Source organism: Sinocyclocheilus grahami, unplaced genomic scaffold, assembly GCF_001515645.1.
Source record: "Sinocyclocheilus grahami isolate Dianchi unplaced genomic scaffold, SAMN03320097.WGS_v1.1 scaffold85.1, whole genome shotgun sequence".
In the NCBI taxonomy this organism is placed as follows: domain Eukaryota; kingdom Metazoa; phylum Chordata; class Actinopteri; order Cypriniformes; family Cyprinidae; genus Sinocyclocheilus; species Sinocyclocheilus grahami.
Window position 1 is genome coordinate 1,657,127 of NW_015505264.1, and position 14,349 is coordinate 1,671,475.

General features: G+C 35.5%; 2 protein-coding genes and 1 long non-coding RNA gene across 3 annotated transcripts in view; 2 read left to right on the forward strand and 1 right to left on the reverse strand.

The window, feature by feature from the left end:
• The window catches only part of plcxd2 (phosphatidylinositol-specific phospholipase C, X domain containing 2), a 26,745-nt gene extending 14,460 nt beyond the window's left edge, over nucleotides 1-12,285 (reverse strand). The window contains exon 1 of the mRNA XM_016274209.1: nucleotides 12,266-12,285. The gene's annotated coding sequence lies outside the window, so the exon portion shown is untranslated. The remainder of the gene's footprint in view (nucleotides 1-12,265) is intronic.
• Nucleotides 4,171-12,358, forward strand: LOC107586727 (uncharacterized). Its single transcript, XR_001609391.1, has 3 exons — nucleotides 4,171-4,240; nucleotides 12,110-12,115; nucleotides 12,349-12,358. It is a non-coding gene; the product is annotated as an uncharacterized lncRNA (long non-coding RNA).
• Nucleotides 5,717-11,185, forward strand: LOC107586726 (SH2 domain-containing protein 1B-like). The gene is made up of 4 exons (XM_016274210.1): nucleotides 5,717-6,074; nucleotides 10,382-10,445; nucleotides 10,535-10,715; nucleotides 10,905-11,185. The coding sequence occupies exons 1-4, from the start codon at nucleotides 5,941-5,943 to the stop codon at nucleotides 10,946-10,948; spliced, it is 423 nt and encodes a 140-aa protein (XP_016129696.1). The 5' UTR covers nucleotides 5,717-5,940; the 3' UTR covers nucleotides 10,949-11,185.
• Nucleotides 12,359-14,349: the final 1,991 nt, after the last annotated feature.

Consider the following 14,349-nt stretch of genomic DNA (forward strand, 5'->3'; position numbering starts at 1 on the left):
AAAAAAAAGATGTTTAACTTTTTATTTATTTGTTTTTGTTCTGTTTATATTTCATTTTTATTATTCTTTATGTATTTATTGTTTTGTATTCTGGGTGTGTGTATTTTATTGCTATGACTGTATCCCCTTGTGAATGTTATATCTTCAATAAAATAAATAAATAAATAACTAATCAATTCTTTTTCCGGCTCAGACTGAATAGGGTAAGTTTAAGGGTCTGTCACGTGATGAACGAATGACTCGAAAAACCCGAAGACTCGAGAGATGAACTAATCAATTCTCTTTCCGGCTCAGACTGCATTGGTTAAAGCGTATGGGGCTGTCACGTGATGAACGAACGCCTCAAACCCGAAGACTTGTCAGATAAGAGGTGAGGTGAGCTAATCATAGACTGACCTCAGGTAAACAATTAATTAATCTTTTCTGTTTCTTATTGCAGTTTTGTATTGTTTGTAATGTGATCAACGTTTGCATTAGTAGACGTGTTAGGGAAGTAACACGTAACATTTTAATTGTATTTTGCTAAAATGAACGAAATGACTCGAAAAAAAGATTCGTTCATTTTGATGAACGAGACTCAAAGGTCCGAGTCGGTAAAATTATCCGAACTTCCCATCACGCATAGGTTTGTGCAACACTGTAAATATATGTACCTTTTTAAAAATATTCCATTAAACCTGCTGAGATACAAGGAGCATGAACTGAAATGCTCAGTTCCACTTGGTTCCACGCGCATGTCCGAGAAACTCATGAATATTCATGTATGCTCCGCCCACTGAAACCGAAAATCACTGAAACCGAAAATCACGGAAACCAAAAATCTCGTTAACACCGGCGCGTTCGCGAGATAGTGACAACAGTCAACACTTTCACTTCAGTAAAGAGGTCTCTTGTTCAGGCAGCAGCATTCAAGCATGGTCTTATTCGACCGTAAGTGCCCTGCGAAGTGGACTTCACATGAAATTCCGCCATGATTCCAGTTCCAAGGCAACGTACACGTTACATTCAAAGGGACAGCACATGGACAGAAAGCTGCTGTCACAACGAGGCTGAATTCAGCTTCTTATCCACAGCTTCTTATTGACGCTATCCGTTCCACCTTAAAAACGCGTTTCTTATCTTCTTATTCATGCAATTTAGGGACCGTCTCTATTTGTGTCTCTTTTTCAGAAACAACAATAAACTATTTTAAAATGTTAATAACACTGAGATCAGAGCGAAAACCGGCTGTAAGCATTAAATCTAATTACATAATATGTTAATTATTAAACGTGCATGTCATCCTTTGAGTGCAGTAATGATTTTTTTAATCTATCCTCTTATGAAGACTTCATATGACCCAGCACCTGTGAATAGAGGACTCTAGATACAAAATGATGACATTTTCATTGCTTTAAAATGCACACAAAGTTTGCTTAAATGAATATATGGTATTTGTAAATACTATCATTTGTACTAGACTTCAACTGTTCTTTCTGATACCCACTCCTATGAAGACTATTCTGGTTTTATAACAGAAAAACGTGCATTTTACTGTAAAGCTGTTCTGAAACAATATGTGTTGGGAAATGCGTTATACAAATAAATATGAATTAAACTGAATGAGCCATTGCATTGTTGGTTACTGTACCATGTTGTCTCCGAGGGTGTTTTGAAAGTTATACCCAGTGTGCTTGTCCATTATAAAAAAAAATAAAATAAAAAAATATATATATATCTCAGACATGTTGACTGTATCATTTAGAAGATGGACCTATAAATATGACATATGTGACTATACAGTTAAATAGGCCCTTGCACTGATTGCCCAATTGGTGGCGCTATATCTCAACTTCCTTTGAGGGTGCGTTAAAAGATTCATTAGAGGCTTTAATGTCTGAAAAGATTTAGGCATTTTTACGGTACCATTTTGAAGTTATGGACCTATAAATTTGACATATATGACAATATAGACTTGAGCTATTGCATTCATGGCCCTATTGGGGGCGCTATATCTCAGCTGTCCTTGAAGGTGCGTTGAATGTTTCACTAGGGCCTTATTCACAGGGCCGTTGACTGTTACCATGCAAATTTTCAGACATTTTTACTGTAGCATTTTGAAGTTGTGGACCCATAAGTTTGGCAGATATGACTATACAATAGGAGAAATTGCATTATTGGCCCAATTGGAGGCACTATATCTCAGCTTCCTTTGAGGGTGCATTAAATGTTCCACTGAGGTCATATTCCCAGTGCACTTGACTGTAACCACACACATTTTCAGACATTTTTACTGTAGCATGTTAATGTTATGGACCCATAAACTTGGGTGATATGACAATACAGTAACTGGAGAACATTGCATTATTGTCCCAATTGGAGGTGCTATATATCATCTGCCTTTGAGGGTGCTTTAAAAGTTCCACTGGGGCCTTATTCCCAGGGCCCCTGACTGTTACCATGCAAATTTTCAGATATTTATACTGTAGCATTTTTAAGTTATGGACCCATACATTTGGCAGATATGACGACAACAACGGGAAAAATAGCATTATTGCCCCAAATGGCATCGCTATATCTCAGCTTCCTTTGAGGGTGCGTTAAAATTTTTACTGTGGTCTTATTCCCAAGGCACTTGACTGTCACCAGGCAAATTTGCAGACATTTTTACAGTAGCATTTTGAAGTTATGGACCCATAAATTAGGCTGATATGACAATACAATAAGAGGAGAAATTGCATTATTGGCCCAATTGGTGGCACTATATCTCAACTTCCTTTGAGGGTGCGTTAAAATTTCCACTGGGGCCTTATTTCCAGGGCCCTTGACTGTGACCATGCATATTTTCAGATTTTTTTACTGTAGCATTGTTAAGTTATGGACCCATACATTTGGCAGACATGACAATACAATAACAGGAGAAATTGCATCATTGGCCCAATTGATGGCGCTATATCTCAGCTTCCTTTGAGGGTGCATTAAAGGTTCCACTTGGGTCTTATTTCCAATACATTTGACTGTTGCCTTGCACATTTTCAGACATTTTTACTGTAGCATTTTTATTGGCAGATATGACAATAACAGGAGAAATTGCATTATTGTCCCATTTGCAGTCTCCAGTTACTGTATTGTCATTTCTGCCAAACTTATGGGTCCATATCTTCAAAATAATAATGCAATTTCTCCTGTTATTGTATTGTCATATCTGCCAAATGTATGGGTCCATAACTTAAAAATGCCACAGTAAAAATGTCTGAAAATTTGCATGGTCACAGTCATATGCCTTGGGAATAAGACCACAGTATGACTTTTAACGCACCCTCAAAGGCAGCTGAGATATAGTGCCTCCAATTGGGCCAACAATTCAATTTATCCTATTGTATAGTCATATCTGCCAAACTTTTGGGTCCATAACTTCAAAATGCTACAGTAGAAATGTCTGAAATTGTGTGTGGTTACAGTCAAGTGCACTGGGAATATGACCTCAGTGGAACGTTTAACGCACCCTCAAAAGAAGCTGAGATATAGCGCCACCAATTGGGCCAATAATGCAATTTCTCCTGTTATTGTATTGTCATATCTGCCAAATATATGGGTCCATAACTTAAAAATGCTACAGTAAAAATATCTGAAATTTTGCTTGGTCACACTCATATGCCTTGGGAATAAGACCACAGTATGACTTTTAACGCACCCTCAAAGTCAGCTGAGATATAGCGATAGCTGTATGAATGCAATAGCTCAAGCCTATATTGTCAATATGTCAAATTTATAGGTCCATAACTTCAAAATGGTACCGTAAAAATGTCTGAATCTTAGCCTCTAATGAAACTTTTAACGCACCCTCAAGGACAGCTGAGATTTTGCGCCTCCAATTGGGCAATCAGTGCAATGGCCTATTCAACTGTATAGTCACATATGTCATATTTATAGGTCCATCTTCTAAATGCAATACAACAACAATGCAATGGCTCATTCAGTTTAATTCATATTTATTTGTATAACGCATTTCACAACACATATTGTTTCAGAGCAGCTTTACAGAAAATGCATGTTTTTCTGTAACAAAACCAGAATAGTCTTTATAGGAGTGGGTATCAGAAATGGGTATTTACATTTTAAAATAGTTCATTGTTCGTTTCTGAAAAAGAGACACAAATAGAATAAGAAGCTAAGAAACGTGGAAGCGTTGCGTTTTTAAGGTGGAACGGATAGCGTCAATAAGAAGCTGCGAATAAGAAGCTGAATTCAGCCTCGTGCTGTCACAGCATGCGAGTACTAAGTTTAAGTTAAAAACACACCAGTTACAAAAACAGTCGGTTATGTCTGTGAAGGTAAACAGCTGGGAAATAAATTGCTTATTTATTTTAGATCTGTGTGGCAGCAGCAATTTACAGTAGCCTAAATAAATCAATAAATCCACTGCTCTCTTGTCTCCTCTGAGGCTGGGACTCGAAATATTGTTCTGTGCTTGTCTGTGCAGCCAAAGACAGAACAGTTAGCATGTTTTGCTCAAACTTTTGCCATGGCATTAGAGCTGGTACACTGTTGTCGTTTGCGAAATCAAATGACAGCGCCGTGGGTGGAAACTTACAGATTAAGAGGTGGTAATCAGTGTTGGGGAAAGTTACTTTTAAAAGTAATGCATTACAATATTGCGTTACTCCATAAAAAAGTAACTAATTACGTTACTTAGTTACTTTTTATGGAAAGTAATGCGTTACTTTACTAGTTACTTGAAAAAAGTAATCTGATTACGTAACTTGCGTTACTTATTTGAAAAAGTAACTCAGATATTCTCTTGTAAATTAAAAAGTAATGCGTTACTTTACTAGTTACTTGAAAAAAGTAATCTGATTACGTAACTTGCGTTACTTATTTGAAAAAGTAACTCAGATATTCTCTTGTAAATTAAAAAGTAATGCGTTACTTTACTAGTTACTTGAAAAAAGTAATCTGATTACGTAACTTGCGTTACTTATTTGAAAAAGTAACTCAGATATTCTCTTGTAAATTAAAAAGTAATGCGTTACTTTACTAGTTACTTGAAAAAAGTAATCTGATTACGTAACTTGCGTTACTTGTAATATATTACCCCCAACACTGGTGGTAATATTATAATGAGTTTGCTTTGCCACATCACCAAGGGTTCGAAATCAGATGCTTGCAGAAAAAGGCTTACCAAAACAAAGTTACTGGGTAAATTTTTTTCACGTTTCCTTGGTTGGTAGATGCACCAGGGACCTGATTATAGCACTTAAAACCTGGAAAAGTTAGATTTTCATGATATGTCACCTTTAAAAGATTTGTTTAAAAACACAAATTCGTTCATTACTAGCATCACAGGAGGCTGAAAGCAGGTGGAAACCTTCATCTTTTAAATGCCTTTTAGAACAATTAAAGGGAATTAAGCATAATTTGTAAATGAACTGTTATTTAAAATAAAAGTTAAGTCGTCAATGTTTACGGGACTGAAACTTGATTTGAATGTTAGTAAATGTCTGAAAGCTCAGTAGGAGAATGTTTCAAGTGAGCGTTTTAAATAAGCACCCGACTATTTTTTAAGCAAAGATAAAATAGATTTAATTTAAGATAAAATAGATTTCATTTTAGTTGAATTAAAAGAGTATTACACAGAGCTTCAGTTGAGATCTTATGGTTAGGCTACTTGTTGATTTTGACATTTTTACACTTCCTTGACCACTAGCCTACTAGCAAGCAAACGCACACATGCAAACCGACTTCCTGTGTGACATTAGAAGGTTTGCGTGTGCAGTATTTGTATAGCCTCAGACGGAAAGATGCTCAGACTTCTCAGACTATCTCGCTGTGTATCATAATTTCTGAGCGTGGGCATGAAGGAAGATTCTAATTGTGGACTTGACGTGACATTTTAGTATCCTTTGAGCAAACAGCAGTGACTTGCATGACACATTGCTCCTCACACGTGTGATGTGAAACATGGATCATCCTGCGTATCATGGGCCGATAAGCAAACAGAGATGTGAGGAGCTGCTCTGCAAGAAAGGACGAGATGGAACATACCTCATTCGGGACAGCGAGACCATTCAGGGAGCTCTCTGCCTCTGTGTGTAGTGAGTATTGTTTTCCTATTCACATTGGTAGTTTTGTTTTTTAAGAAACTGATGACTTTATCAAGGAATCATTTTGGAATAATGCGTTCTTTATGGTGTAATCTCCCACTTCATCTAATTTCCTTGCCACCAACCGATACAAGATAGATAGGTCGTTAGTATTCACTTAAATTAATGGATGAATTAAGACTAAAGGATGGATCAAACTGATTTTCTGCTTTATTAGTTTAGTAGCTACTACCATAAGAAAAAAGTATTGACAGCTGATAGTGTTGAGAAAAATAACTATATTTTGCATATCACACGTATTAAATGCAATAGCTAGCCTATTTGTCTTGCTGGCTACTGTTAGGAACTACGTAATTAAATATAAACTCAGTTCACAGCAGCTCAGACATGGAAAGCAGCTCTTTAGAATGAAGGCAGACATTGATATTGATTAGGCTTTTAAATGTTTTAATATCTGACGGTGTTGAAAACAGTCAGGACTCTTATAAAACCTTATAAACTGACATGTAGTTTTAGCAGTAGTGAGTGATAATAAAATGTAAATATTTTTTATGTATAAAATAGGAATAAAATCAAATGGTTCAGTTTAGGGATGCACCGAAATGAAAATTCTTGTCCGAAGCCGAACAAAATGAAACTGGGCCGAAGGCCGAACACGGTTTTTCAAGTTTTTTCCCCCATTTTGCCAATTTTTTCATCATTGCATAAATAAATAGCCAACATGTGCTTTTTACTGTTATGTCTTGCTTTTCAAAGAATTTTTTTTTTTACAAAACAATTATTTAAAAATATTTACGTAACACTGAACATTTTTTTAGCATTCTAGCAGACATTATACCAATAAAACACAACTTAACTTAAAATTAATAAGTTAGTAAAATAATATTTTTGGCCATTTTTAGACCCCCTTCTTGAATCAGGCATGTATTTTTGCCTTACAAATAAATGCAGCCTTGCTGAGCAGAAGAGACTTCTTTTAAAACATTAGAAAATATTATAGATCCTGGTCTGAACACTGTGTGTAAATGTTACAATAAATGTTTTAATAGAGCTGTTGTAATTATTATTTTCATTATTATTTTATTTTACAGAGCAACAGTAAAATTACAATAATAACATTTATTAATGTTGACGAAGTTCTTGCTTTTTCTCAACTTGTATTTTGGCAGAAACCCGCAGGAAGACCTCAGTGCTTCTTTTTGTTGACAAATGAATTACGTATTTGGGAAGACGTTTGTTGCACGTATCGCATTGTCACATTTTGGCCTTTGAACCCTACCGCGGCGAGCTCGTGCAGCGCTGTTTGAACACATGCAATTCCTGCGTGCATTAAAAAACATAACATTCTGCAGTTTATTTAATTGTTTAAGGACATTTCGCGATGTTAATCATCACAGTAACCAGCAACTTCCTCTTCTCATCGAAGACATGTGATGCAGTACTAAACAGTCTCTCGCTGTCGGTGTTTGTAATGATTCTCGCGTCTTTCTCGGACAGCCGTTTCCACACTGACACACTCAGACATGTTTTAGAATGTGCATGTATTTAAAAAGTATAAAGAATTTTATGATGTCAGTTTCTCAACTACCCTCTTAAGGGTATTTACATTTGGCAGACGCTTTTATCCAAGGAAATTGACACGGCATTGAAGTCATATACTTTATCTGTTCATGGTACTGTATGTTGTGTATGCCATGCTCTACCGTGTGATCTTCAGGACAACATACGGAAGTGCTTTTCCACACCACTTCTGTTTAAAATCACTTTTTTTGTGTGTGTGAAATTTGGTAAGAGTTAATGTTTAAGATAAGCTGTTTTTACAAGATATTTTGTTTGTGTTTCATTATGGTGAATCCATTTAGGATCAGAAACACAATATATATAACTGCAGTACAAGATTATGAGATGCATTATTTGAATGCTTGGCCAAAGAGATGTGTCTTTAATCTAGATTTAAACAGAGAGTGTGTCTGAACCCCGAACGTTATCAGGAAGGCTATTCCAGAGTTTGGGAGCCATATGCGAAAAAGCTCTACCTCCTTTAGTGGACTTTGCTATCCTAGGTACTACCAATAGTCCAGAGTTTTGCGACCTTAAGGGAGCGGGATAGATTGTAGCGTGGTAGAAGACTAGTTAGGTACGCAGGAGCTAACCCATTAAGGGCCTTATAGGCAATCTGTGTACTGTCTTTTGGTCCAATAAGTAATATTATTATAATAGTATAATATTAAGTCTTATCCGTATTTAATAGGAGAAAATTATTGGTCATCCAATCTTTTACATTTTTAACACTCTCTGTTAGCTTAGATAATTTAGAAGTTTCATCTTGTCTTGTTGAGATATATAGTTGAGTATCATCGGCATAACAGCGGAAACTAATTCCGTATTTTCTTATAATATTACCAGCACTGCAGTTTATCTTTTGGTGCGATGAATGAAGCTGACGTATTATACGCTGTAGAATCTACATTTGTTATTGTATTTCTGATGTTATCTATTTTATCAGTGAAGAAATTCATAAAGTCATTACTATTAAACTGTGAAGGAAATATTTAGATCGGGTGGCGTCTGGTTATTTGTTAATCTAGCCACTGTTCTAAATAAAAACCTTGGATTGTTTTGGTTATTTTCTATGAGTTTGTGGATATGCTCGGTCCTGGCAGCTTTTAGAGCCTGTCTATAGCTGGACATACTGTTAGTATGTTAGTTAGTTAGTTTTTCTCCATAGTTTCGCTCAAGACTACAAGTTTTTTTTCTTGAGAGAATGGGTATTACTGTTGTAACATGGCACAGTACGTTTTTCCCTAACCTTTTTCAATTTTGATGGGGGCAACAGCTTCTAATGTATTAGAGAAGATAGTGGCCATGTTGCTAGTCATTTAGTCTAGTAATCTAGATCTGGTACATAAGTGCACACAGTAGAGACAAAATGTGAAAATATTATTGACTATGCAGTGAAACATATACTGCTCAAATTTAGACAATAAATTGGAAACTACAGTGGCTACTGCACATTTAGGGGCCATTCTAGTAATGTTAAAATTAGAAGCAATTCAAGGGGCTGGCATGTGTTTGTTTCTGTTTAGTTCCTGTCTGCTCTTATTTGGTTCAGTTCCTGTTCTCATTTAGTTAATCATCGTTTATTCAGATCACCTGTGTTGTATTATTCATCTTGTTTGCTCCTTAGTTTGCCTGTACTTATAAGCCCTCAGTTTCTGTCTATTCTTTGTGCTGGATTAATGTTATTTTCAACGGTCTGGTTTTTCAAAGTGTGTTGATGTTTATTAAAGACTCCTTTACTTCTGCTCCTTCGTGCGCCTTTTCTACGACCACGACCGTGTGACAGGGGCCCACAACAATCTCTATATTTTCTGTATAAAAAAATGTAAAGTGCCCAGAGCAGTATACTGTATAATCAGGAGATGCAGAATAACTAAATTCGTCCCTGGCCATTCGCAAAGAATGTGTATTGTTCTTGCATCTTGCTTGCATCTTTTAATTGCTTAGGTAGGCTACATTGAGTCATATAGACATTTTTGGCCATTGCATTTTGTTCATTGCCTCATGTTCTGAATTGCACATGTTCAGTGAAGCACTTCAAATGTCTCTTATGAAGAGCCCTGCGTTACATTCTAGGGAAAGAATCCTGTGCAATTGTATATCAGTTGCATATCAGGGATCCAAGTGTTACAGTTTCTAATTTCAGTGTGTTCTGAATGTTTTTAGACAATATATGCTAAGACTGAAATATAATTTCTCTAGAAGTCTTTGAATGGTAAATAAATGTTGCAGTAAATAATGAAGCTCGGATATCATTTATACGTATTACTGTTATTACAAACCCAATTCCAAAAAAGTTGGGACACTGTACAAATTGTGAGTAAAAAAGGAATGGAATAATTTACAAATCTCATAAACTTATATTTTATTCACAATAGAATATAGATAACATATCAAATGTTGAAAGTGAGTATGGTAAAGTAGCTTTACTTGTTGATATTTCTTGTTGGCAGCATTTTAACAGTCTGTGTGCATAATGCACTGTAGATAGACGAAAACAAACAATAAATACTAAAAGGCTAAACTTTGAAAATCTAAAACAAGTGAGTGTCATTTGGCCTTGCATAGCACCTAATTAAAAAAACACCTTAATGAAGAGAGAACTGAAAGTCCAAACATAGCACAACATTTCCTGAAGGCCACAGAAACCCTGACTATCAAGTTTTTAAGTTTATGATTTAATGTAAATTAACTATGTTCACTTAATTAATTATTTACTTATTTATGCATTTTTACAGCAAACAAAAAGTGGTCTATACTTACAGGATCCTCCAAACCCACACTGGATACTTCACTCTACAGGTAGGATAATCTAATTGATTTGCACTGGTTTGCCAACAAATATGATTACGAATAAATCTATAAATATATCACAACACAATTTGTTTCAGGCTAGCTCAGGTGTAGAGGAGAAGTTTTTCAAGACGTTGAAGGATCTTATTCGTAATTACAAGCAAAAGAATCAAGGACTTGCAACACACTTATGCCGTTCGCGGAAAAGAAAAACGCTGCAAGATCAGCCAATGCAATGTGCAGAACCACTAGTGCCCAACGAGGAAAATGACTATGAAAGTGAGTGTCGACTGTTACAATATTAGACATTAGCAATTATGAGACATTACCAATGTCATTACAATGAAACATTATTAGACAATTACAATTAGCAGGAATCAGCCTTGCTGATTTTTTTCTCTTTGACAGAGAATTGAAATATTTAATTTACCCAAATTAATTGTGAACACTTGTTTTTGTCTCTCTCAGATGTTGACTGCTCAGGGGACTATGTTGTTGTTCTGCCGGACTGATTTAGTCACAATGTGACGCTCTGACCGGATAACTGGATCAGCTAATATGAACGATTTAGATGTGCTATTACAGTTTGCACATCTAAAAAATACAGTTGCAAAATATAAACTCAGAATTCCGGGTTTATATCTCATAGTTCTCAGAGTCTAAACCTCACAATTCTGAGTTTATATCATGCAGTTCTGAAGAAATGAGAATTGTGACAAAAAGGTCAGAATTGTGAGATAAGAAATGCAAGGAAAAATGTCAAAACTGTGACAAAGTCACAATTACCTTTAAATTTTTTTATTCTGTGGCATAAATAGGCTTTCATAGGATTTTGGTGTCATTTGTTACAAGTTATAGTATCCTCATAACCATTTGAGTGAAAAGTTAATTTGAAAAATTAACATAGTTTTCAGAATGTCTTGGTATTTGGGATTGCTTTAATGACAAATGATTTAATGTACAGAGGAGTTCACATGGTCAATGTCACATGTTTGATTTAGTGTCCTAAAAATAGTGCAAAATATTAAATATTGTTTATTTTACAACATTCTAGAAATTCTAAAACTTGGTTTTAGATTTTGAATGTGGTCTCAGACTTTTAAAGTCATTGTTTGTCATTGGCCAATAAAGTGTTGGTTGGAATTGTAATACTAATCTGGATGAGAGAGAAATATTAGGTTTGTATTTTGTGCTTGATGACCTGCTCATAACTCAAGGACAAGAAGAGATTTTTTTTATTGTATATGTTTGTTGTTGTTGTTGTTGTTGTTAGAGAATGTGTAGGCCTATCTGTATATAGTATGTACAGTTTATAAATATAATCAAATTTTATCTCGAACAGAGTCTATAATAATGTATGCCATATGAATGGACTGTCTTTAGGTTTTAACATGTAAATATATATATACATTTATGTACCATTTTCTTTACCACAACTTAAAATAGATTGGCCCACATTGGACAGTCAAACTGTTTCCGTTACACTGTTCTATGTGGTCAAAGAGAGCAAATGATGTAGCTTGATGTTACTATCTGATTTTAAATTTGGTTGGCATCTTTAATAAATAAATTACATTAAAAAAATGAGTCATTGTGTATGAAGTTTACAATGAACTGGCAAATGTCTTGCCAGAGTTTTCTTGTATGAACACAACCCCAAAAATGCAAGACAGTTTCTGGTTGTGAATCACAGAAAGTACAGTTCACATTTATGCTTAATTTAAATTTTGACACAATAAAGGTTTTAACTGGATAGTATTGATGAATAAAATTAAAAGAAATCTCTTTAATTGAAAAGAGTACACATACCCCAACTATGACGTACTTACGTCAGGGCGTCGTCGAATTCTGGCTCTCAACCATTCTTCACAGAAAGGGGGTTAAAGCTTTTCTTAAGAACATTAAAAAAGAGAGAGATTAACATAAAACAAACAGAAAATCCACTGATTCAATAATTAAGAGTTGTGGTGAATCGTAAAAATGTTTTGTCCTATATTTTATATTTAAATATTTAGATATATTCCTAAATGTTTCCATTATCCCCCTCCCCTTTTGGATAATGAACTCTTCCGGCGATTCGAAGTGTTAGCGGGAGGAAGTTGCTGTTGTAGCGAACAGTGGAGAATTTAATATAAGCTTTTGAGTAAATGCTACTTTAAATAACATACTAGTAAATATCATTGTTAAAACAGAAGTCACCTCCATGCTTGATGAAAACATTGTACGGGAGAGAATACGATATATCTGTTATTTAATCTCAGTAACAGCGTCTATTATCAACTAGCATAGCCTACTGAATGTTTACAAAACCTACCGCGAAACTGTTCAGATAGTTTCCTCATATCAGTTAAAATTTTTAGTTCAAGTCAGCCATTGACCGACCTTGGGTGTAAAGATGGATGTATCGACCTGTTTGAAGTCTCTACTGTTGGCCATTCGTCAGTACAGAAATAACAGAAGCGCATTAAATGCATCACAGCTGCAGAAACACATTGAAGTGAGTGAAAACATTTATCTGTGGGGTTATTGAAAACACTCAGTTTTATTTGTGTGATCTATCCAATCATTTAGTCACCTTCAAGTTGTGCCAAAGTCCAAAAAGTCTTTTAATTCTTATGTGAAACATAAGGGAATGACAGTTCATACAATGAAAGTGAATGGTGACTGAGGCTGTCATTCATCTCCTTTAATGTTTAGGAAGAAAAAAGGGTATTTCTTAAATATTCAACATCATTTTTCTAGTTATATTCTAAAAAAATAGTTTTTTAATCTTTTGGGTGCCACAAACCCCCAAAAGACTGAAGGACCTTCATACTAAAATTAAAAAGCAGCTATATATTATTTTATGTATAAAGACCCCAAATTGATATTATAAATATGCTTTTCTATAAATTGTGAATGATGCAATCTCTTTTCTGTAATAATAGATGACTGGAAAAGACAGAAACTGGGTCATTAAACAGTCAAACTCATTGTGGTCAAAAGAATGTGTAATTTTACATGTCATTTCCTTTAATCAGGGTTCCCACGCTTCTTGAAAGTACTTGAATTTCAGACATATGGATTCAAGGCCTGGAAAGTACTTGAAAACAAACATAGGTCCTTGAAAGTGCTTGAATGAAATTAGAAATACATTTTGTTTATGGCGCTATTTCAAAAATTGTCCTATATGTTCTGTCAGACAGAACGAAACAGCACTAATGATTGGGGTGGAGATGGGGTAGCGCGGAAAAAAAAACAAAAAAACATGTGTTTGTTGATGCGCAGCCTAGAGCCCTGAGCGGGACAGTTTTCTTAAGCCCGCTCCCGCTGAATTTCTGACCATTACCGCCTGCTCCCGCAAACAATCTAATATTGTGTATTAGAGGGATTAAAGGGGTCATATGATGCGATTTCAAGTTTTCCTTTCTCTTTGGAGTGTTACAAGCTGGTTGTGCATAGATAAGATCCCTGAAGATGCAAAGACTAAAGTCTCAAAACCAAAGAGATATTCTTTATCAAAGTTAAGACTCTGCCACGCCCCCTAAAACGTCTCGTTCTAACACGCCCCCACATATCTACCTCACTATGTGGAAATATTTGCATAATGCCGCCCAAATGTGCATGCAAAGAAAGAAGGCATGGTTTCAGTAACTGCAGTTAGTGTTGAAGCAGCCATGTCAGGGAGACGCTGTGTGTTTCTAGGCGAAAGCAAAAGCACTTTATTTGGCCTTCCGAAAGTAGATGCATTTAGGAATCTTTAAGATTACTTACAACAGAACAGCAATGCATTTTATGGACGACCGTTTCGTGAACCTAGGAGAGGAGGTAATTCTGACTTTGCTATGACAATCTGGCGCTTCTGAATCAGCTACTGTTTTGTTATTAGTTTAAGTATTTGCTATTGACTGTTCAAATGCGGAGTTTTGCGCAT

Coding starts and splice junctions, on each gene's coding strand:
- LOC107586726 (XM_016274210.1), top strand. CDS start 5,941: ATGGATCATCCTGCGTATCATGGGCCGATAAGCAAACAGAGATGTGAG. Junction 10,446..10,534: donor CTGGATACTTCACTCTACAG/GTAGGATAATCT, acceptor AATTTGTTTCAG/GCTAGCTCAGGTGTAGAGGA. Junction 10,716..10,904: donor CGAGGAAAATGACTATGAAA/GTGAGTGTCGAC, acceptor TGTCTCTCTCAG/ATGTTGACTGCTCAGGGGAC.